Source organism: Emydura macquarii, unplaced genomic scaffold (assembly GCF_026122565.2).
Source record: "Emydura macquarii macquarii isolate MOO-44397 ecotype Brisbane River unplaced genomic scaffold, CSIRO-AGI_Emac_v2 contig_312, whole genome shotgun sequence".
Taxonomy (NCBI): domain Eukaryota; kingdom Metazoa; phylum Chordata; order Testudines; family Chelidae; genus Emydura; species Emydura macquarii.
This window is the reverse complement of record NW_027130449.1, coordinates 14,685,440-14,709,448: the sequence shown is the minus strand read 5'-3', so window position 1 is coordinate 14,709,448 and position 24,009 is coordinate 14,685,440. Positions and strand designations below refer to the sequence as shown.

General features: G+C 44.2%; 1 protein-coding gene across 4 annotated transcripts in view; it reads right to left on the bottom strand.

The window, feature by feature from the left end:
- Positions 1 to 21,259, bottom strand: part of UBE4A (ubiquitination factor E4A) — a 29,309-nt gene extending 8,050 nt beyond the window's left edge. Inside the window, exons 1-14 of one of the 4 annotated variants that reach the window (XM_067566252.1) lie at positions 20,902 to 21,259; positions 17,989 to 18,150; positions 16,303 to 16,479; positions 12,439 to 12,551; positions 11,059 to 11,211; positions 10,735 to 10,894; positions 9,374 to 9,576; positions 8,579 to 8,770; positions 7,168 to 7,501; positions 6,784 to 6,910; positions 5,163 to 5,470; positions 4,014 to 4,146; positions 1,839 to 2,026; positions 100 to 200 (exon numbers count right to left, since the gene is read on the bottom strand). In XM_067566252.1, coding sequence (XP_067422353.1) covers positions 100 to 200; positions 1,839 to 2,026; positions 4,014 to 4,146; positions 5,163 to 5,470; positions 6,784 to 6,910; positions 7,168 to 7,501; positions 8,579 to 8,770; positions 9,374 to 9,576; positions 10,735 to 10,894; positions 11,059 to 11,211; positions 12,439 to 12,551; positions 16,303 to 16,479; positions 17,989 to 18,109 — 2,310 coding nt within the window. In that variant the 5' untranslated portion in view covers positions 18,110 to 18,150; positions 20,902 to 21,259. Of the gene's footprint in view, positions 1 to 99; positions 201 to 1,838; positions 2,027 to 4,013; positions 4,147 to 5,162; positions 5,471 to 6,783; positions 6,911 to 7,167; positions 7,502 to 8,578; positions 8,771 to 9,373; positions 9,577 to 10,734; positions 10,895 to 11,058; positions 11,212 to 12,438; positions 12,552 to 16,302; positions 16,480 to 17,988; positions 18,346 to 20,553; positions 20,864 to 20,901 lie in introns of those variants that run through there. The other 3 variants (XM_067566270.1, XM_067566260.1, XM_067566278.1) reach the window with 3 other exon arrangements.
- Positions 21,260 to 24,009: the final 2,750 nt, after the last annotated feature.

The following is a 24,009-nucleotide window of genomic DNA, read 5'->3' as shown; positions in this document are numbered from 1 at the left end:
CCACAGCTCAAACTTAAAGACACAACCCAACACTTACTACAGCATAGTACAAACCAAAACAAATGACTGACATGCTTATCTGAGCATCGGTTGGTTTACCTTTATGCTTTGCCGGTATGAATCTGTCCCCCACATGTACCTGAGGATAGGATACATAGGTCGGCGATAGTTAAACTTCTGCTCAAATTGATGGGGATCCCCTAAACAAAGGCAAAAAGGAGAGAGCGTTTCAAGTCAACGGCAAGCACCAGCCCCGTATTTTTTAACCTCTCCAGAGCTCAGACTTCGCATCAGGCAGGGGGAGCACAACACTTGCTCACTTCCTTGAGAAAGCTCAAGAGCTGACTTCACAGTGCATCCTGCTCAGCAGAAAACGATGTTCACAGCAGGTTCCTGAAACACAACTAATGCCAGAAAGCAAGAACCAACTGAATGCAACTTCCAGATATAAACTTGCCATCATCACTAGACTTCTTGTTGCCTGATCTCTCCTTGCCTTACAGCACCAATATTGTACAAGCCTCACAGAGCCCAGGGGCTCTATTTTATACAGACTTTACATGCACTTGGAGAGCTTTACCCAGCTAAGGCAACCCATTTACATTAGTTAATGATCAGAGCCCCCAACTTGGCTCAGTCTGGGGAAGACGACTGGACTCGGTGATATCAAAGAGGTTCCTGTACTATTTTAAAGGCGTGGTTAAAGTTAACAATGGAGATAAACTGTCCAGATTTTCAGGCCTGTTTACCTCAAAGAAACAGGAACAAGGCCAATGTTAGTGCCTTTGAAAATAAGACAGACTTTTAAAGAGTGACTGGATGTTTTTGCTCCATTTTCCCTTGGAATAAGCATCCCAGTTAATAACAGCATCTTGGGAATTCACTCTGTCTGTGTTGTTGAAACCATTGCCATGGCAACGGTTTGCAATAGCACAGGTGCTGACTGTCGGATCACAGGAAGCAGCCAAGTTGAAGCTCAGTACCACCAGTACTCACCACCCACCCAACAAGGGCTCAATCCTGTTTCTACTGATATCAACAGCAAGGCTCTCACGGGCTTCAATGGGAGCTGGATTAACCACCAAGCACATACCGCAAACGGTGCTGAGGCAGTCTACTGAGATGGTGGACACCTCTTGGGGACGAGGACTGAACAAACAATTATGTTGAGCACAATGTCAGGGTATAAAATAAATCCAGTTGAATGGCAGAATCCTAGCTCTGGGATGCAGGGCCAGAAATGCTAGTTAGGCACCATACTTAGACTGGTTGTGTGAGGGAGAAGGGAGCACCCCTCCTTGCTCCATAGGGATTCTTGCCCTCTGACTGAGGCACTTGAGAGGAGAAGAGAATCCTGGCTAGTATGGTGGCTTGGATGTAGGGCTCTCAGAACACAAATGTGTCTAGCAGGGGCCTCTGAGAAGAGACACCAATGGAAAGTCTGAGTGTGGAAATGTGCTTGTTTCCCCCTCAGTGGGAGTTGCCTGCTCATGTCTTTTCTCATGTTCTCTACAATGCTTTGAACAGGAGTTTTGTCATTGTCTTCAATGGGAGCAGGATGGCACCCCTGTAGGCATGGTTAGGCACGTATGTTAATAGACCTCATCAGACCATGAAATGAGCTTTCCAGAGCAGCTGTTTCCAGATATGATGCAGTTCTGCATGAATCAGCTACTCAAAATAGCTGCACTCTTGCTAAAGCACCATCGGTCTAAGATGGTCTAACGGATTTGATCAAGCTTGAAGGGATTAGGTTTGGTGCATCACTGTCAACAGAACAAGCATCTCAAAGCCGGCAGACATCCTCCACAGAGTCTCACCTCCCCTTCCCTGTTTACCTGTAAACTCAATATCCACAAAGACCTTGATAAGTGCCTCAGCAAGATGAGCAGCGTGTTGGTAAGAGCCAAACACTCGCTCGCGATGAAACATGCTGGAGACAAGTGGGTTCTGGACCTGATCTAAGTGAGGCATCACTGCTTCCAACACTTCTGCCAGCTTAGCTCGTAGGTGAGGATTCTTCATCCTAGAAAAGAGAAACAGATAGAATTGGGCAGTTTAGAGCAAAAGAAGAACTTGATTGACCAAAGATAATCCCAAAGATTGTGGCCATCCACACAGGGCAAGACTGGCTACCCATATTACCCTTGCGCACCCAAACTTCTGACTTAATGGAAAGCACCTGACCTATCACTTGGATTCCTAGTAGCATGCCATGGTCACACTCAGTCACTAGTGGTTAAACCTCAGGCAGAAGGGCCACAGAGGAAGTGAAGGCTGAAGCTTCTGGCCTCATCCCTCCTAGAACACGCTCAATGATGAGCAAGCACAGATGTGCAGTAGCATGCATCAGTTGTGGCTCTCCTGGAGCAGCCCAAATGTATTTTCATGGCAAACATTCGGTTATATCAGCGATGTGCTGAATCTGTCTAATGCCTCTGTCTACCATCTATATAACAGCAGAGGTACTTTGGACTTAATACATCTGAGGGCATTCAGCAAGGACAGAAAAGCATTATTGCCCCCATTGTATAGGTGGGGCCAGAGGCTGAGTGACCTGTCCAAGACTGCACAGTGAATCAGTGAAAAGTGGGAACAGACCCCAGGTCTCTCAAGTCCCATGCTGGGCATACCACAGTTGCAAATAGCACCCATAGGAGAAGATGGAATTTATCTTCTCCTGTAGTTGCCATGCACACAAATATTAACGAACGAATAGCATGAATACAGTGTACACAATGATATCGTACCACAAGGATCAATAACTCTGGTCATAATTTTGTTCAGTGCTTAGATACCGAGGCACCAGATGTCTCAAGAGCTACTAAAACAGACCAATCTAGACAACCTGTTTTGATCATAAGCAGAACATCCCATTCCATAAAACAGGGAATTTCCCAATCAGACATGAAGATAAAGCAAAGACAGCACAAATTCTGCTGGATACATGAAGCCTGGTTTTCAAAGGTGCTGAGCACGTGCCGCTCCCAGTGACTTCACTTGGAATTGCAAGTGCTCATTTCTGAAAGTCTGTCCACTAGTACCACAGCTGGGCACTCAGGTATAACTCACGCTGGTGCTGTCTGAGCTGTAATGTTCTTTACCTGCAGCTGAACAGCAACAGAAACGTGCAAAATTATTTCCTGTCTTTGAAAATGAAAGTCGGGTTTGAAATTTCTTTCAGTCTGACCCTTATAATCAAAAGCCCCCATAAATCGGTGTAAATGAGGGGCAAAAGCATTAGAACCAATGGATTCTGGAAAGTAATTTGATCCACAGCCAAATGATCACGTGTGTTGCTCATTAAAACCAAATTCAACTGTACATGCACAATACCCATTTGTTTCCTCGTTAGAGGCACCAAGGTATGTAATAGAACAACAAAAAGGAAGTGTTTTTCAGGTGCTTTTCATATAGATCAAGATGTGCTGACCTCATCTGTTACATGTAAACACACTATTGAACACCCCCCCCATCACTTGCTCTTGCCATGGTGATTAACCAAACTCTCTCTCCTGATGCCCCAGCTCCCTTTCTTACAACTCGAAATGCTGTGAAAAATCCCTTTCTTTTTTTGCCACAAATATAAAAACCTGGTTGTGAAAACAATTTTGCGGGACGTACTTCAGCTTCCTCCTTCAGGGGAGGGAACAACACAGACCAGGGAACAACATTTATTGGAAATGCAAGTGCCAGGCATTCCATTGTTACTCAAAGTTGACTAACAACCAGCTGTAACTAGACAGGCTGCCAACATTACAGTAATTTGACTTTAACAAGGAACTGGATGCTGAACTCCCATTTGTGCTTTACACAAAGCCCAAGTGCTTCATGGCTTCTTTGCTTATTACGCCTCTTGTGAGCAGAATTCTTGGCTATCCCCAGATACATCAGTTGAGTCATTAATGTTTAACTCAAACCTCAAGACACCCCATACGATTTTTACTTGTTTGTTTCTCTCTGAATGCTTTGCAGCAACTGAAAAAGGAAAAGAGGTCTGAAAATGTATCTACCTCTCTACATCACCAGTGAAAAGAGTTACAAAGTGAAAGACGTGCTCCAGGGAGTCGGCAGAAGTCTCCAAGATGTCGTCAGCAAAACGTCGCAGGAAAATGAAGAAATCACCCAAATTATCAGCAAAGAATTCTGTGAACAGAAGTCATAAGTGTTAGTGTCACCTCAGAAAGTTCCTTCAGGCACGCTTTTCTATCCTTCCCTGTAGGATTCCTCCCAGTGCTTCTTATGGTGATTAAAATGAACACGGTTGTTTAATGCCAATGAACAAATGAAGCAATTACTGAGTGAGGATGCCAGCACAGCCTGTAAAAACCCTATCCCTAACTGTAACAGCTTTCATTTATATAAAAATATAATCCTGAAGCATCCCCATAGGATACGTTTTACAGTATGCTGAGATCACTTCACACCACCATGGAAGCAAGTCACCTTTGGGGTGAAACTTGGCAGCTGTTTAGCAGTACGTAACAGTAAACAACAGCTGAAGGATCCATATCCACTTGAACCTGCGGGTGAAATGTTAGATGGGTAATTACATTCTGCCTAAATTGGAATTTGGCAGGACATTGGGATTGGACACTCCAACTCCGGCAGAAAGTGCTTGGTACTTTTAAAAGGGTCAAGGACCTTAGTTTGTCTCATCTGAAAGACAGCACTTCCACCACTACAGTGACCTCTATCAACAAACAGGGGTGTTGATTCAGTACCAACACTGAACAGTGCTACCTCCTGTATCATCAACATAAAATCACTTCCTGGAAAATTCAGAATTTCCTTGGACAACTCCCATGTCAGCACTCATCGAGCCCAAGCTTGGCTTAGCTTGCACAATCTGTTCAGATTCAGAACCACAAGTTTACACTCTCAGGCATTTTTATGATGCTTATCACATTATCTGCACTCCTGAAATTCTGAAGCAGAACTTCACATTGTTTCTGAACAGGCCTTACAGCCCTGATTTTGTAAGATGTTGAGCTCCTGCAAAACGTAGGTACTCAGCACCTCCGAAAGAGTCCAGCCACTGCAAACTGAAATCATACTAACATAATTTTACGGCGAGAAGTTAAGATTAAGTGCTTTGCACTTTCCCTTTAAAGGTGTGTTTTTCTTCATGAAAAGCAATAGTCTCGAACGATCCCATTCACCTGGTACGTAAGCCAGTGCACTGTGCTCCACGTCTGGCAAAGGAAATGTCAGGTCTATAGGCTCCGTCCCTCGGTTCCCTATAGCCAGCTGGACCAAGAGAACTGCCATGGACACCTGCAAATTCAGGCAGTTCTGTAGCATCTGAGGCTCAGTCATTGATGTTTTGGTAGAGAGATAGATAGTCATCAGGCGTTCAAACTGCTCCCGGAGACTGTCTGCGGCAGGGCTGGAACTTTGTTGAGCCTCTCGCCAAGCTACTTGCAACCGATGAAGGCTTTGGTTTATCTTTACCATCTGATCATGCAGCCTGCCCAGAAAACAGAGAGAATACCAGAGAAGTTGAAAAGAGATTTAGTACAGATTGCCCACACAGCTCAAACTCACACTCACTTTTACCCTGTTGTGAAATTCTATGTGGTGGTGTGCAGTTAGCAGAAGCAGCTGAGGGGGCAGGAAAAAAAGCAGGGCACAGTACCAGCTTTACAAACTGCTCCATTCCATCTGAATAAGCAGAAAAAAGGCTGTAACTGAGTGAGCGTTATTTAAATCCACTGTCCTCAAATTATCCCCCACGAATAATCCTGTGTGGTGGTCTGCTGAATGAAATGCTGTTGGAATCAGACAGGGAAGGATTGGGAGGGGTGCAGTTCCAGAAAAGGAGCTCTCTTACAAGTAATCTGCAGAATGAAAAATCTGGTGATCCACCAAAGCTAACTCTGCAGCAGAGTAAAGAGGGCTATCTTGGTCTATGTAGCTGTAAATCCTCCTAGATTACCAAAGTCAAGGATTTTCTATGTAATGTGATGTGTCTGCGTGGCAGCATTTTCAAGTTTTCCAGCAACAAGCCACTTGCATAACTTTTTCAGCTATTTCTATACTTAGACAATAAACCACACAGAAGATGAATACGCTTGGATCACTGGTGACCTCACAGTATGCAGGCGACTATTCACAATGGGAGGCTAAGGGAACAATACATTTTAGCAACCAGCAGATCACTTCCTGAGAAACGCAGCCAGTCACCTTCCTATCCTGTTTAAAATGAAACCCACTCACTGCAGCAGTTCCAATATTCTAGAGCAGCTAATTAAAGTGACAATGAAAGCTAACAAGCCCATGAACCAGACATTAACTTTGGGCCTACAGAAGAGCTGGAACTCTGGTTCAAAGCAAAACCTCTGGTTCATGGGCTTGTTAGCTTTTATTTGAGCACAGGTGAAATAAACTCCATGTTGAATTTTCATATATAGCCTGAAGCTCAAAGGTCATCAGCACACTCAGAAAAACAGGCATAATACAGTATTGGACCACAGAGATAGGGGATACTCCTTGTTAGAGTATTTCTGGCTGTTGAATTGGTTTTTTGTTTCATTTTTAAACACTTAATGGATACAAAGTGCTACAGAAAGAAAACGTTTCCCTTGTGATTTTAGCATTTTTCTGTTATTTGAGAACACCAGTGATTACCTGCACCTAGGCAAAATAATCTCTCCCATAAGCTTGCAGACACCCTAGTTTAAAATACATCCATAAGAAAAATGGATGTGTGACCCTTTCCCTGTTATCAACCCTGTTTATAACAAATGTTTCCTGAACTTACAAGGCTAGCAGAGGAATTACCTGTGAAATCCTAAATGAAGGGCGTATTGTGTGAGGACTAGATTCTCGGTTACCAGATTGTAGCTGTGGGCAAACTCTGGCTCCTGTTCAGTCACAGCTGGGATCAAACATGTTTCTTTTTCCAAACCTTAAAGAAATTAAAAGCAACACTGAGTTAACCCTGCCCTGCTGGGTCTGGGAAGGGGGCTTCAGCACTGTCAGAAAGGCCTCATGTGGTGTGGGTGATATTTTAATTCTCAGCTTTTCCTTTACTCCTTCCCCATTGCCCATCTACCCCCTTGCCTCCTTTTTCTCCTGAAGAGTCACGAGACAGAGTATTGTGAGGGAGACCAAGTGCACATGATCCCAGATGGAAGCAAATGCTAACATTTCTAGCATACCTACCTTTCATATGCATGTTCTTACTTCTCCTCTCCTCTTCATTCAGTTCTTTCAGGGCACAGTAGGTGGGATCAAAGGTGAGAAGCCTAGGAGATCTGGGTTTACAAAACGGCTGGCACAGTTTCAGGAGAGCAGCTCCTAGATTCAGAAAGAAGGCATCCGAGGCATACATCTGAAAGAAGATCTCTGGCATCTGATTTGCCCAGATTTTGGTACGGCCTGCATTGGCATGGAGACAATTTCCAAGCCAGGACAGAATCCTGTGTTTGGTCTCTGGAGACAGCTGTAACAAGTTCTTCAGCATCTGGTAGATTTTCTCATGAAACTGAGCCATGAACTGTCACAAAAAAACACCCATCACTGAATTTTTGAAAAAGGCCCATTTCACTTACACAATCATTTTAAAACATTAGCGCTTTCCAAGGTTTGTCTTAAGAGTCCCCAGATCATCCTAATCTTATGGGGTAACATTTTACAAAGTCACTTGGGGTATGCCTGTCCTGTAATTGGGAACAAGCCTCCCGGCCTGGCCAGACAGACTCATGGTAGCTCTGCTCAAACTAGCATGTTACAAATAGCAGTATGGACTTTGCTGTCTGGTCGCCCACATCCAAACCTGCCTGCCTCCAAGCTTCGGCAGCTAGCCTGTGTCCACACAACCACTTTTAGTGCGCTAACTTGAGTGGAGTTAGTGAGAGTCTGTTGACCCCATGCTGGGAAGCAGGCTCCCAGCTGGAATGCAGACATACCCACAGGTGCTTTGATGTAGCTCCCCAGCCCCCCTGCCCTTGTCTCCTGTCAGACAATGCGTGATGAACAGAGCAATCCTGAAGCCAAGAACAAAAAGCAAAGAGGACATTTTAAGAGATCTAACTAATTGTTTCAATGGAAAGTAAAACCAAAGTTTTTCACAGATCACTGAGAGGAAGGATGGTCTTGTGGTAGGGCACATGACTGGGAGCCAGGTGATCTGGGTTCTGCTCCTGGATCTGCCAGGCTCTCTATGGGGAACTTGTTGTGTTTGAGTTTCCTCATCTGCAGAATAGGGATTACATCTATCTCCCAGGGTTTGTGATGTTTCATTCATTAATGTCTAGAAAGTTCTTTAAGATTTTGCACTTCTGCAGCACCTTCCATCTGAGTGATTCAAAGCATTTTACCCACATTCATGGAGTTATTCTCCCAACATCCCTGTGAGGTATGTGCTATCCTCATTGTACAGATGGGGAAACAGCAGCACACAGGGAAGGGAGACTTCCCCAAGGTCATACAGCCACCCTGTGGCAGAGCCTGGAATAGAACCCAGATCTCTTGAGCCCAAGTCTTCTGCTGTAACTCATTACAAGGGTTCCCTTCCTTAGGGTCACACACTGGTTCAGTATGAGAAAGTGTCACTGATGCACTTCAGCTCCACCTGATGGATGTTGGACTCCTGCACTTTGATCTCTTGTGGACTGGATCGGGATGGATTCAGAAAGTATCCATGATTCTCCACTACGCCAGGGGTCTTGAGCAAGCAGGAGATGCTCAATATGACTCCTAGCAGGGTCTTCTGATACATCTGCCCATTGTTGGGGTCCTTTGGTTGAATGTAGTCTGCAAAAACCTAAGGAGACAGAAGATGTACACGCCAACGTTCATACAAGCATGAAGAGAACCTGTTGATTTGGGAGATGTCAGAGAGCAGCAGGAGCTGCTTGTTAGTGTAGGCAAGGGGGGAAACCAATTATTTCATCTCCCTTTTGTTTTCTCAGCAGGTACGAGGATAAATACATACAGAACTTGAGAATCATTTAGGATGCTGCATGTAGCCAGTGCATCATTCCTTAACTACAGCTGGAATGCATGTGTCGTAGCAAAACAATTTACTGAGAGCACACCTTCACTTGAGCAGAATGTGAGCCCCGCACATCCAGTCTGTCATTCGATAACAAAACCAAAGGCATTAGCCACTGCACCGGAGGTGCATTTACAGCAGACTCACCAGCCTGTGGGCGTATTCAGTTGCTCTCCTTGCTGACAAGCTCAGTAGCAAGGTTAAGTGTTAAAGGGCCACAGAAAGTGAACTACTTATGTAGAGATAGTCTTTCTGGGTTATGGCAGAGGCATATTAAAGGGATAGCATAGAGGGAATTTGCTCTGGAACTGCCTATGCAGCACTTTTCCAGTGGAAAACTGGCATTTCTCACCAGCACTAAAACACACTTACCTTTGCTATATCTTTCTGTCTGGTGAAATAGAGGAGTATATCCAGATATGTGTACAGCAAGATCTGACAAAGGTCCAGGTCTTTGATTCTACCCAAGAGAATATCAAACACAGGCACCATGACCTCCCCAAATGTCCGTACTTCCTCATCCATCGTCAAGGCTTCTATGACCTCCTCAAGAAACTCAGTCACATCTTCAAAGTCTAATAAAAGAAGTAAAGGATGGAGGTAGAAAAAACACATTTAACAGAAATATTCAAAATATTTTTAGTGGCTCCAACCCATTAACACTTCTGACTCATCTCATTATAATCCCAAACCATCAGCCAATGAGTTAACATCAAATTGTGAAATACTAGCCATAGCGGAAGGGCAGGTCATATGTGCAGCAAATGCTGAAGGGATGTACGGATTAACTCATGCTTTAGCAAGTCCATATCTAGAGACTCCTAAAATACTGGCTGCTTAGGGATAAATTAAATCAAGAGACGAGAATTCCTGACACAGTTTTAAGTAGAACCAATTGTTCTTGACAAGGACATTAGAAACATTCTTATTACTAGACATTTTCCTCCTGCCAAGTGGACATAGTCATGTTTTCATATGGGATAAGGACACTAGCTAAAGGTATTTGAACTTCCCCTCAGATTTTAAATCCCTTATAAAAGGTGGTCTCAGTGTTTTATTCTGCAGAGCATTTTGTTGGAGAGAGACACTCTCATAAACCAATTCTCCTCCCGACACCAAACCCACACTCATTCAGTTGACCCCAGGATAGGCTCTGGGTGACTGATATCCATGGACTGCACTTTGGCCCAAAGTGTTAACTTCTCTAGTGACACAGAAAACCAATGAAGCAGACAGCAGTTTCCCCTACATTTCGTGTTGAAAAGGACTGAGCTGTTCACAGGCTCCGTCCCATTTCTGGCTCTACTCCCTCCTGTTCACAAGTCAGGTCCATCCCTAGAGTTTAAAATATAAGTTAAGATTCCCAACATGGTCAGATGCTCCTCTTCAATATGTATGAATAGCTTATTCTTATTCCCTACCCCTTAGGTAACTTATAAATTTGGATTTCAATTTGTATGCTGTATCAGATCTGTTATTTACAGTGGGTGAAATACTGGCCCTATTCAAGTCAATGGCTAACCTCGCTTGAACTTCAATGGCACCAGGATTTTACACATTTTTGCTCATGAAAAGGTACAAGAAAAAGTTAACACAACATCCAGGCCCTCAAAGGGTAAAATATTGCTCAGTCAGCTTTGTACTTACCATAGTTTTCTAAAAAGCAACAGTACTTGGTCATCTGAGGATAATAACCAACCCACCAAAAGAAAGAGGCTTAGTTATAAACGTACGTGCTCCTCTCAGTGCCTCCAGCATCAGGTCCACCAGCTGCTCATAGACATTCTGGTTGACATAGATCTCTGAGGTGAGGAGAACAGTGCGAGTGTTTGACACAGTCAGATTCCTGCAGCGAAGTGCAAAGGGCAGCAGGTTCTCTGGCACTTTGGTTATCTGCATGGAAAGCAAAATTGAGACAGAAGGAGTTATGTCCCCTGAAATGTACTGGGAATTAAATGACAACGGGTGTATGTGGACAGTCTGACAACTTGCTTGTGTCAGGTCAGTAATCAGACTGGATATGATGCTACTTCCCCTTCCCAAGGCTGCCTGCCTACCTCTTCTTTTGCTCTCTGGAAACAGGCATATAGGTAGCGAAGAATCTGTTTCTCTCCTGCATCTCTATCTGCAGAAAGATTCTGCGTGCTGACAGAGGTCATGTAAATCAGGTGATTTCCTGGTTCCTGGAGCAACAAGCGTGTGAAGAGTGCCTAGACACACAATTAAAAATACATTGAAAATTTAACACAATCCCAAGTGTCTAAAATCACCAAATAAACAAAACAAAACAAACAAAACAAAACAAAACAACATCCTATAGCTCCTTTTTCCCCATTAGGCTTTCCTTTCCTACTGAGAAGTGTAGAGAGTTCAGTGCTAGACCAGAGGTTCTTGACTTTTTCCAGTCTGCTAGACCAACAGCTTTGCCATCCACCTTCAAAATTTACAGCTATTTTACCAGTAGGTGACTGTGCCCCATTGCCTTTGGAAACCAACATGGCAAGCATTACCAGGACACTCCTGTTAGAGGAGTGCGTCTCTTACAGTGCTTTGTTGAGGTGGATGGTGGCAGAGCAGAGTACTGAAGCAACGGCTCCCTCGTGCCCACTGTCATAAGCAAAGGCATTCTTACCTTCCAGGAGGGGGACACAGCAGACTAAACTGGAAGATTGGGAGGGGCCTTTGGATTTTATCCACTCTAACTTTGAATTTCTCTTCGCCATACTCCTAACCTGTATCTTCCTATTCAGTCTCCCACATTTGTAGCAGATTGCTGCAGCCACTGAGAGGAGCTAGTATTAGCTAATATAAGCACTCCAAAGCTCCTAGCCCCACAAGCCTGAAGTCACTGTGCAGTTGTCACAGGCAGCAGCATATGACACCATTAGTGAGCAAGTTTGCACTTGAAGGTAAACTAATATGCTGTGCAGGGAAGAAGGAGCAGAGTTCAACTTACTGTTAGAAGCGGAGAGCCAGATTTCTTGTGCACTGTAAGAACTAAAGCATCCCCATCAGTAAAGATCAATTTCAGTTAACAAAAAGTTGTTAACAGAAACCAAATTCCACCTTCTCCATTTGGCAAGGAATAACCATCCAAACACTAACCCACAGGGCCAACCCCGTGCTCAGGATGCAGCCAGCTTGGCTCTCCACAGCCACTGCTTCCCAGACGACAACCTACTGTTAGCCTAGTCTAAACAAAAAAAACCCGAGCATGATGGTTTTTTAGTAACACGTGCACAAGTTAAGCTCAACTCCTGGATCATTAATGTTTTATGCAGATCTTTAAATAGAAGTCATTAAATACCTATTTGGGACTGACTTTTGAGGAGATACCCTGCAGTCAGGTACCTGCTTATTATTCATTGCACCTTCCTTAGCTCAGGACTGCCAGACAGCAACCTGAAAGAGACATGTCAATAGAGAAGCGGAGATACCTGTTCAACGTTTTCCATGTCAAGCCAGTCTTGTTCATCCAGATCTGCAGCCATTTCCTCCAGGTACACGCAACGAGCCGGAATTCCATTGCCACTCTTCAGACTGGGATCACCTGGGGAAAAAATCAAATTCGCTTCAACAGAACCCCACAGATATGTGCCTACAGTCAACATATAACTGGTTTCCACTGGCACTGTCATATGCTTCAACCACAGCAAAATGACACCAAGAAAGATGCAAAATTCTTTCCTGCCTTTGGGGACAACTTTTTGTTTCAGAAAATGGAAGCAGTGAGCAGGGGGACAGCCATTTTAGACTCGACTGATCAAGAGGGAAGAATTGACTGCAAATCTGAAGGTGGAAGGCAATTTGGGTGAAAGTGATCATGAAATGATAGATTTCTTGATTCTAAGGAAAGGGGGGAGTGAGAGAAGCAGAATAAGGACTTCAAAAAAAGCAGTCTTTAACAAACTCACTTATGGATAGATAAGTTCCCATGGGAAGAAAATCTCAGGGATAAAGGAGTTCAGGAGAGTTTGCAGTTTCTCAAGGAGACAATATTAAAAGGCACAATTTCAACTATTCCAAAGTGAAGACAAGACAAGAAGAATAGAAAGGGAACAATAGGGCTCCATGAGCAGCTCTTTAATGACCTAAAAATCAAAAAGGAATCCTACAAAAAATAGAAACATGCACAAATTGCTGAGGCATACAAAAGAATAGCACAAGCATGTAGGGACAAAAATCAGAAAGGGTAAGGCACAAAATGAGTTACACCTAGCAAGGGACATAAAAACAATAAGAAGTTCTTTAAATACACAAGGAGCAAGAAAGAGATGAAGGAAACTGTAGGTCCTCAGCTTAGTGGGGAAGGAGAGCTAACAACTGATGACATCGAGAAGGCTGAGGTGTTGAAACAAAACAGGCATTCAGTATTCACCGAAAAGATTTAAGGTTAACTAGCTGCTCAACACAATATTAACTACAAGGGAGAAGGAAAATAAGCCAACATTGGGAAAGAACTGATCAATGAATATTTTGAGAAGTTAGATGTATTCAAGTCAGCAGGGCCTGAGGAAATTCATCCTAGTGACTCAAGGAACTAGTTGAAGCAATCTCAGCACTATTAGCAATTATCTTCAAGAACTCATGGAGGACAGGTGAGGTCCCAAAGGACTGCAGAAGGGCAAACAGTTATCTTTAAAAAGGGCAACAGAGAGGACCCAGGGAGTTATAGCCTAGTCAGCCTTCATTTCAATATCTGGAAATATACTGTGCATATTATTTAAATTATATATATATAAATACATTATTAACCAACCAATTTGTAAGCATCTAGAGGATAATACTGTTATAAGGAATACCTAGCATGGATTTGTTTAAAAAAAAATCATGCCAAGCCACTCTAATTTCCTTCTTTGTCAGAGTTTCTTGCCTGGTTGGAAAACAATAGATATATCTTGATTTTAGTAAGGCTTTTGACACAACCCCACATGACATTCTCATAAGCAACTAGGGAAATAAGGTCTAGATGAAATTATTATAAAATGGATGCACAAGCGGTTGAAAGACTGTAATCAGTAGTTATCAATGGTTCGCTGTCATACTGGAACAGCATATATAGTGGGGTCCCACAGAGTCCAATCCTGGGTCCGATATTATTCAATACTTTCATTAATGACTTGGATAATGGAATGGAGAGTATGCTTATAAAATCTGAAGATGACACCAAGAGGGAGGAGTTGCAAGCACTTTGGAGGGAAGGATTAGAATTCAAAATGACTTTACAAATTGAAGAATTCATCTGAAATCTATAAGATGAAACTAAATAAAGATAAGGGCAAAGTACTTCACTTACAAAGGAAAAAAATCAGAGGCACAATTACAAAATGGGGAATGACTGGCCAGATGGTAGTACAGTTGAAAAATATCTGCAGGTTATAGCGGATCACAAATTGAATACGAATCAACAATGTGATGCAGTCGTGAGACAAGCTAATATTCTGGGATGCATTAAGTGCAGCATCATATGTAAGATACAGGAGGTAATTGTCCTACTGTACTTGGCACTGGTGAGGCCTCAACTGGAGTACTCTGTCCACATTTTTTCTGAAGTGTGGCTCCCAGAAGTAGACAAAGGGGAAAGAGCCCAGAGGAGAGCAACAAAAATGATAAAAGGTTTAGCAAACCTGACCTATGAAGAAAGGTTAAAAAAACTGGGCATGTTTAGTCTTGAGAAAAGATGACTAAGGGGGGGGGGACCTGATAGTCTTCAAATATGTTACAGGCTATTATAAAAAGGACAGTGATCAACTGTTCTCCATGTTCACTGCAGGTAGGACAAGAGAACATGCTTAATCTGCAGCAAGGGAGATTTAGGTTAGATATTAAGAACAGCTTTCTAACTGTAAGGGTCATTAAGAACAAATTGGACAATCGCCTGTAAGGGATGATTTAAGTTTACTTGGTCCTGCCTCAGCATAGAGGCTGGACCTGATGACTTCTTGAGGTTCTTTCTAGCCCTACATTTCTATGATTCCATGAAACATCAAATAAATATCTCCAATGATCAAGTCAGTCACTTCCCATCTGATCCTTATAAGTGAACTTTCTAATGATCATTACAAATAAATAAAGGGCAAACACATCAACATCCTCTGTGGCTTTATGAAAGGAAGATATAAGTCATACCATCTGCATTGTCATGCCAAGTGGTGATAATTTTAATGCTTTACATTTATTCCAGGCTGGATTGATTTAAATCACCAAGTGGAAAGCCTCTTTGTCAATTATCAATTTTAATTAAACTTTTCCATTTGTAGTTCAGTTATTTTCTTAAAAAAAAGGTACATTCTCATTGGTTTATATACCCATTAAAACATGTTGATTTACAGCTAAATAGAACCTTTACACTAGATTTGGCACATCTTTTTGCTACCTAGCAGGGTACACTATAACTATATTACACGATAGTTAATACACGATAGTTAAGCGATTATATAGCTTAATATTTCCAGATTCTTATGAACTGTACCCAGGTGGACTCAGTGGATGATCCTGCGCAGATACAAGATGGGGTCTGCTGGAGTCAGAAGCCAAGTCTCAATGCCTGTGATGACTTTGCCAGTCTCCCACACGCACTAGGACAGCCCCTGGTCCCCCATAGGATCAAACCCTTAATACAACACATGACCTCCTGTGTCACATTTCTAAGTCTTGACCTCAATAGTTAGAATCAGGGAAAAACACCGCTCTTTAGACAAAAAAGCAGCCTTTAACTCCAAGTTTTTGACAGAGGCTCCTTGAGTCAGCAGAATTATTTTTTATTTAAAGATTTTGAGAGATTAAAATGAAATCTGAATTTAATATAAAATATGTTAAGGCCTAAACTTATTTTAAACAGGTTGATTTTTAAAAAGAAAATTTATAATTAATTTAAAATAAAAAAATCAGCTTTAAAAAAAAAAAAAAATTGATTTTCATCCACGCTGATTTATTCAGCTTTTTTCATAACATTGCAAACACACACAACAGAAATTAACACTGGGTTCTAAGCTCTTCAGGGCAGGGACCGTGTCTGCCTGTGTGTTTGTACAGGGGCTAACACGAGACCCTCATCCTGATTTGTGCCTGAGTGCTACTGTAATACAAATAATAAGTAATGGCTGGGGTGTGCAATCACACACATCTAACACTAGTCTTCAGACTTAATCTCTACCTCCAAGGAGGCAAAAGTGCCTCAAACTGTAACACACACTCAGAACTACTCCCTGGGCTGAGCTAGCATGCTTGCCAAGTAAATCTTGTAACCCTGAGATTCCCGCCACCGAGTAATACGAATCTTCACTGTATTGTCCACTCACTGTTGTCAAGGGTGATGAGGAAGATCCTCTGGATCATGTGATTGATGTTGAGCTGTTCACACAGCTCCTGCTGGGAGCGGAAGGAGCGGCTGATCTCAGCCACAGAGTAGTCACAGTCATCCAGACTCTCTGATACACTGTTATCTGAGTCATCTTGGCTGGCGGAGGTTTCATCTGCTGGAAAAGAGAAGCTAGTAAATAAATATGTCTCTGGCCTCAGGAAGAAATTAACACTGTAACATAAAGGGTAACAATGTGACTCTGGAAACAGAAAAGGCTGAATTAAACCAAGGGAACACTATTAATGACAAGCACAAGTCCTTCCCATTTTTGTGCCTCCACTGATTTTGAAACACCAAAGCTTAGGTTTCTGCATGCAAAAACATGAATTATTCATTATTTGGCAAGCACAGCAGCGAACACACTATGGCTATAGTGAAGTTCTGCTGAAGGTAGTGATGATGTAGGCTGTGGCGTGCACCATGTTGTCACACCCGGCTCAGAGCAGGGTGTGACAACGAGTTGAAAAAGAACCGAGTCCGTCTACATGCTATATTCAACTGGTGCTGCCAATGAAAAGAGCTGAAGACCCATACACTGTATGCCAAGCTGAAGAATTAGAGAAGCAATGGCATTTTGTTTTGTAGAATAGAAAGTAGCATTTTAAATATTTATTGTCTCTGTGAAAAAACTCCATCTGAACACAGACACCTGTCAAACAGCGCAAGTCTTAGAACAAGGAACTTAAACCTTTCATGTCAGACAAATTGCTATTGTAAAGCAAAGCAGACCTACAGTCACAACAAAATAAAATAGAGTCCTACACTCTCTGGGAAAGAAATAAGTCACCCTCTCAATTCAGACTGGTTGATAAAAGGCCCAGGAGAAATCTGCACTCTTTCACAAGCATTCTCCCCACTGCTATAACTTGCTTCTGTAGTGGTGCATGGCCCAGTTCCCATTCTCCCTCCTTGCCTCCCAAAAGACTCCCATATGGATGTGGGTAAGGCAAGAGTATTGTTTTAATTCAAATTTAGCCCTTTTACACTAATTACCTTCTTGAGAACACTTCACAGACATTAATTTGTAAACCATTCCTGAGATGTAGATGACACATTATTCCCATTTTACACATGGGATGGGAAAATGGAAGCAGCAAGGTTAATGCCAAGCACCCTCTGCTCAGCACCTCTGGGAGAAAAAAAATCAAGCTACAAGAGATCTGATCACAGCAAGTGACAGAGTCAGTATTCAGTCTGGGATCAGAACTCAGGCATTTCTGGTTCCCAATCCTGCATTCAGATATTTCTCCCCCAAGAGGATTTTCTAGTGGACTACAAAAAGTTAGCTCAACAATTTAGGGCCTCATCCAAAACTCACTGAAGTGAACTGCAAGACTTCCACTGAATACAATGGGCTTTGGATCAGGCCTCAAGTGCATGAAGTGAGAAGCTATACTGACATACAAATAATATTACGGCCACCAGTCAATTCTGACTCCTGGCTCCTATACTTACAAGTGTCCAGACTTGAAAAATATTTCTGTTTATTGATTGTCCCAAACCTGCCAAGGTACTGAGCCTGAACAGAAAACACACACCAGTGAATCATAACCTCACAGACATGTCGTTAGGGAAGACCCTCTGCAATCAGAGCTGCATTGTTTGCTCTCTTTCCTCCTCTTACCAGTGAGCTGCCCCAGCTGCTGTTTTTGGATCGCTGCAAACTGCCTGGCATCAGCTAGAGAGCTGAAGAGGGCTGCAAAAGGGTTACTTGAGATGCTGTTGTTATTCTCCTGGTCTGTCATTTCACTTTAAAATGTGCTCCATCCAGACCTAGGAAGAGGAGCTGAAGAAGGAACAGGTATCACAATCACAACACAGTTGCTAACAGCAGCAGCTACAATTCTTACAGTTTAAAAATAAAACCCTAAGTGTTTTAGTGGGAAAGATTTTTTCAACTAGGAATTCAAGATTTAAGGCAATATAACTACAATATACAAGAACCCACCATTAAAAATAGTATGCCTGCTTTCACAGCTGTTAAAACTGAAGGAATACACAACTGTTCTACCTTGATACATTTTTTCAATGTTGAATGACACCTTTTAACTCATTAAAATTAAGCACAGAGTTAAAACTGAAAAGAGCAAGGGAATTCAGTTATGGATGCTTAGCAGAATTTGTTTCTTGTTAAGGTAACGTAGCACCTATTACAGTGAATGATCTTACATGGAAACAGTCCTGCAATATGGAGTGACAAAGGCCATGCCTGCACTAGGATTAATTGGAAAACTGCAGCAGTGGTTGGAACACTGATGGAGACCTTTTACAGCCATGTTGTCTAGACCTGCTATCAGCAGGACAAGATGACATGCTGGTAAGAATGCTGGGAACTGGTCTATGCTAGCTCTACTATCTTTGAAGACCTAGTGGAGCTGAACGATGGAGAAAGATTCTGTAGAGAAATCTCAGGGAAGGAATACTCGAAGAGGCCAGGTAATGGTGGAAAGGAAGCCCAGTCCATTTTTTTACCCTTACTATTTCTTCTAAAAGTTATTTATTCTTCATCATAGCATAAAAATAATCAGATGCAACACTCAGCAAACCACTCTACCTGTCCTTCTCTACAGAAATACAGGAAATAGAGAAAGCAAAATAGCTTAACTTTTAGCCTAGAGTTTTGCTAGTTTGTCATGGTATTACTTCCTAATTCATAACACATGGAGTCAGATTTGGTTTTTAAATGAGGCATTTATTGCCATAATTCATTTCCTAGCCCTGGCTGTTCCTACATTGGACTACAACGTCCCTGACAGAGCAATTTACATTTATCCCCGTTTAGACATTTTGAGAGAACAAGAATCTCAACTTGTGGAACACTGCTGTGCACAAGTCCATCTAGCGCAAAGCCAAAAGGCAAACTTACTCAGTCTGTTTACATAGTTGATACCTACAGAAACATTCAAGGACTCAAAGTCACAACAGCACTAAGTGCATTCCCCCTTCTTTCCCCTCAATGGAGACAGAGTTCTGCATGGAATCACATTAGCCAAGCTAGTGAAAAAAATTGAACAGTTAAATTTATATTTATGAAAGTACATGCTAATGGGTTATTTACTGTATAGTGAAATGTCATTCAAATGACTGGTCTAACAGATATTCCCTCACCCACCTTGTTGCTCTAACAGCCCTACTTCAAACCAAAAAAGTAGCTAATGGCCAATTACTTATGCAGACAACATTCTGTAGCCTCTATGCACAATGCTTTGATATACTGGTGCAAGTAATCAAGCATGTTACAATACTTTAAATAAGATTAGTATCATATGGCACATTTACAACATAAATTAGCTAGTGGATTTTGTAGCTGGCTCAGTTGTGTCATAACCTACAGATGGAGCAAAGCCAAGAAAACCCTAAAAGCACAATATCGTACAGAAGTGGTTCCCAACCTTCTTCTGTTGGAACCCCTCTTGAAATAGATTGGCATGCCCTCCCCACGTCATACACCCCAGGTGGCTGCATCTTCCTTTCTGACCATTCTCTCTCTCCTGCCCATATCTCTCTGTGCTCTCTGTCCTCTTCCTCTTTGCTTTCTAACTGTCAAGCTTTCTTGTTTTTGTTCTTATTCTGTTGCTCCCTCCTTGTTTCCTCCAGGTTAGCCTGTCCAGTGGCAGTTCCACAGAGCTGGGTGGCATATGCTTCTGCAGTTTAGCAGAGTGCCATAGGAGCAGAGGAAGGAAACTTGAGTCAACAGTCTTTGAGAGCTGCTCCTGGGGCCAGCTTTGTTGGTCAGTACGGGGCCAGTGTGACAGCAGGGCCACAAAGCAGGTGACTGTCTCTATCACTGCTTTACCCACACATCCACAAACACTCATTTGATTGTGTGTGGCTCATGGACTTTTCTCCACCTACCCTGTTCTTCTCTTCCTCACACCTCCCCTCCCCAGTCGCACACACAATTCAAAGAGCCTGAGGGTGGGAAACTTGTTCTTGGTAAGCTGTTCCCATCAAGCCCCCAAAACCACATCACCAGTGCGTCCAGCCAGCGTTTGCACGTGACAAAGTTTGCACGTGATCTCTGCAGAGCAGCGGCAGAGCTGGTGACCACCCCAGAAAAGAGCTGGGCGTTAGCAGCTGCCGACGCAGCTCCCCCAAACCTCCGCTCACAGCTAGGGGCGCCTGCAGACGACGCCCGGTCACGCTGGCGGTACCCCCACGTGCCCCGTAACGCCACTACACTGCTCACACCAGGGCAGCCGGGCGTGTCCTGCCTTCGGAGCGCGGCAGCGAGGAGAACCGGGCCGTTACCGGCAGATGCAGGCCGGCTGCCACCTGCTCCTGCAGACTCGACTCGACTCGACTCGGCGCGGCCCGGCCAGGGGCTGCGTCCCTGCGCAGCCGGGCTAGTACTCCCGCTGAGCGCGGCCTGAGCGGGGCCCGCCTGCCTGCCGGGCCGGGCCGGGCCGAGCCGCAGAGCAGGGGGCAGGCTCCAGCCGCCCGCCCCTCCGGCGGAAACGGAGCAGGACACGGGCGCCGCCCCCAGGGAGGGGGAGGGGGGGAAGGAGGAAGGGGCGGAGCCACCGCCGCCTCTTACCGGGAGGGACCCGGACGCTTCCACTTCTCGGTCAGCCTCCGGCTGGCAACAACAGCAGACGTCATCGCGCCGCGCCACGCCTCGCGTCACGCCCCAGCGCCAGGAGCACGTGGGCACCACCTGCGGGGCGGGGCTGATCCTGGCGGCGCGCGCGCTACTCCCCCCGCCCCTTGTGACGAGCCGGACTGGCTCCTCCCCCCATGATCCATCCGTTCCTGGCCGCCGCCTCCTCTCTGCGCATGCGTCTGCGGCGGGGCGTTCAGTGCGGCGGGGGCGGTTCCGGGAGCTCGTGAGCTGTCAGTCAGTCCGTCCGTCCGTCCGTGCGGGGCGGGGCTGGAGTTCCTCCCCTCCCCCCGCAGCGCGGTCACAGGCGGACACAGCTGCCATAAGTGGGCGCCAAAGCCTTGCCCAGCCTTAGGTGACGGCGGGCGGGCGGGCGGGCGGGGGTGGCACAGACACCCGGAGCGAGCTGCGCCTGCTGACGAGGCCCCGGCCCCGTGTAGACGCGGCGGTGCTGGGCGGGCTGTGTCCCGACAGCGAGGCAGCTCCGTCTCTCCGACAGCCGCCGGGCTCGTCCCGCCAGTCCAGTCCAGTCCCGCCCCCTGCTCCGTGGAAGAGCGCCTGGCCGCGGTGCTGCGCCTGCACACGGGGGGCCGGGCCGGGCCGTGCGGTGCGGTGCGTGGCTGGCTGTGCTGTTCTAGTGTAGACACGCCCTGGGACCTGGGCTACACTGAGGTGTTGGGCTGGCACAGCTACATGGGTTAAGGGGTGAAAAACACACCCCGGCTGACACAGCTTAACTTCCAGCGCGGCTGCAGCTGTGTTGACAGAAGAGCTTCCCTTGGTGTCGCTGACTGTGTGTGGGAGGCCCTGTTTCTATGCTGAGGAGAAAACCCTTCTGTGCGTGTAGGCAGCACCTGCACCTCCGTTTGTGCTGACATACAGTCTGCACCGTGTAGATACAGCCTGGATATTTATTTCAGCAGGGTCCTCATCCTGCAAACAACACCAGGCAGGGCGCTAAGGATGAGTAATTGCACTGCCTTAGAAAGGGAATCCTCAGCTCAGTGGTTGCATACATTTATAACTCCCTTTTCATCTAAAGGGCTTGGTGAAGTCTGTGTATCTGTCTGGCTGTGGATCCCCTTATACACACCACTGGGCACCCTGGGTTGTAATTTACCAGGATACCAGGGTACACACAGTTACCATTACAGTGTGGTAAGGTATCATTAATAATCTCATGGCAAGGCCCTCACCATGTATGACTAGATTTTTTTTAAGGTATTTTGGCAGCCATTGGAAATTAGGTGCCTAGGCACTTTTGAAAATCCTACTAGGGGCCTAGCTGCAGCTTTGGGTCCTAAATACTTTTGAAAAATCTGGCCTTTCGTTTTTTACCTTTCATCTGGCTTGAGGAATTCAGCCCAGCATCCCTTAGTACAATGCTGGATCAGGGGGTTCTCTATTAATTCAGGGACCACATTGCTAATCACAAATCTGGTTTTCTACAGTACAGAGGTTTTCCTTTAGCAGTCTTGCCACAAAGTACTGACCCCACCCAGACTATGTTAGCTTGTCAAAGCTGAGATCACCCACACAAACTGATAATTTCTTTTAACCAGTTGTGTAGCAGCTGAAAAGGAAGAGAGGGAAAGTCTCATACAATGCTGTCACTGAGTTCTCACTCGCTGGTTTAAAAATTATTCCCCATGAGGTGGAACTGTTTTGACACAAAACATTTCTAATAAAACACTGACTTGGTTTGCAAATAAGTAGGTATTCTGCTCATTTGGAGGCCCAGACATGACTGCAGGGAATTACAGGAGCTCAGTGAGAGGAACCTGGACTTCAATGTGTTTGTGTTTCTACTGGGCTCTCACAGAGATCATTACTTGGCCCTGTGCTACTTAAAATTCTAATCAGTGACCTGAACGAAAATAAAATCACTGATAAAGTTCGCAGATGACACAAGAATGGGGAGCGGTAAATAATGAAGAGGACAGGTCACTGATATATAGTAATTGGGATCTCTTGATAAGCGGGTCACAAACAATATTTCCTCTATCTGGCTCTAGTGTGGCCATTCTGGAATACTGTGTTCAATCCTGGTGTCAACAGTTCAAGAAGGATGTTGATAAATTGGAGGGGGTTCAGAGATGAGCCACAGGAATCATTAAAAGATTAGAAAATATGCGTTAGAAGATTCAAAGAGCTCAGTTTATTCATTTTAACAGAGAAAAGATTAAGGGGTGACTTAATCGCAGATTATACCTACATGGTGAACAAATATTTATAATGTTCAGTCTAGGAGACAAAGGTATAACAAGATCCAGTAGTTGGAAATTGAAGCCAGACAAATTCAGACTGGAAATAACATGTCCATTTTTAATAGTGAAGATAATTAACCATTGGAGTAACTTACCAGGATCGTAGTGGATTCTCTATCACTGTCAATTTTAAAATCAAAATTGGATGTTTTTCTAAAAGATATTCTAGTTCAAACAGGAATTATTTTGAGGAAGTTTTATGGCCTGTTAGACATGAGGTCACAGTAGATGGCCTATGAATCTATGGATATTCCTGCAAAGAGCTTTCTTGGGAATCACTGATGAACACAAAAGTGGGCAACAATTATATTACAGCAAACACATTTGGTGGGAAATGGCTACACTAATCCTAAAGCCAAAGGACAAAGTTAATCACCTGCTTAGATACCACCAAAATATCGTATGACCGAACTAGGGTGCATGTGCACCATTCCCAGGTACTGGACAGAATAGGAACCGCTCCATGTGTCATAACTTATACTTACACTGCTAGCAGCAGTTCTCCTTTAGCTCTTTTTTAGCCTGTGCTTTTGGAGCAGTAGAACCTGAACTCTATCCCTGCTATAGCTGAGAAAGTTGAAGTGACAGGGTTATGTATTAACCCTGAAGTCAGAAGGGGCCACAGATTTTTTTTTTTTTTTTTAAACGATACTCTTGTGTAATTCAACTCATTCTATACCTGAAAAAATGAAGGTAGGATGTGATTTGGACCTAAAGTAGTTAGCTGCAGTATGGATCCTTTGTGGGGATGCCCACATTAGGCACCATTTTCCTTCTG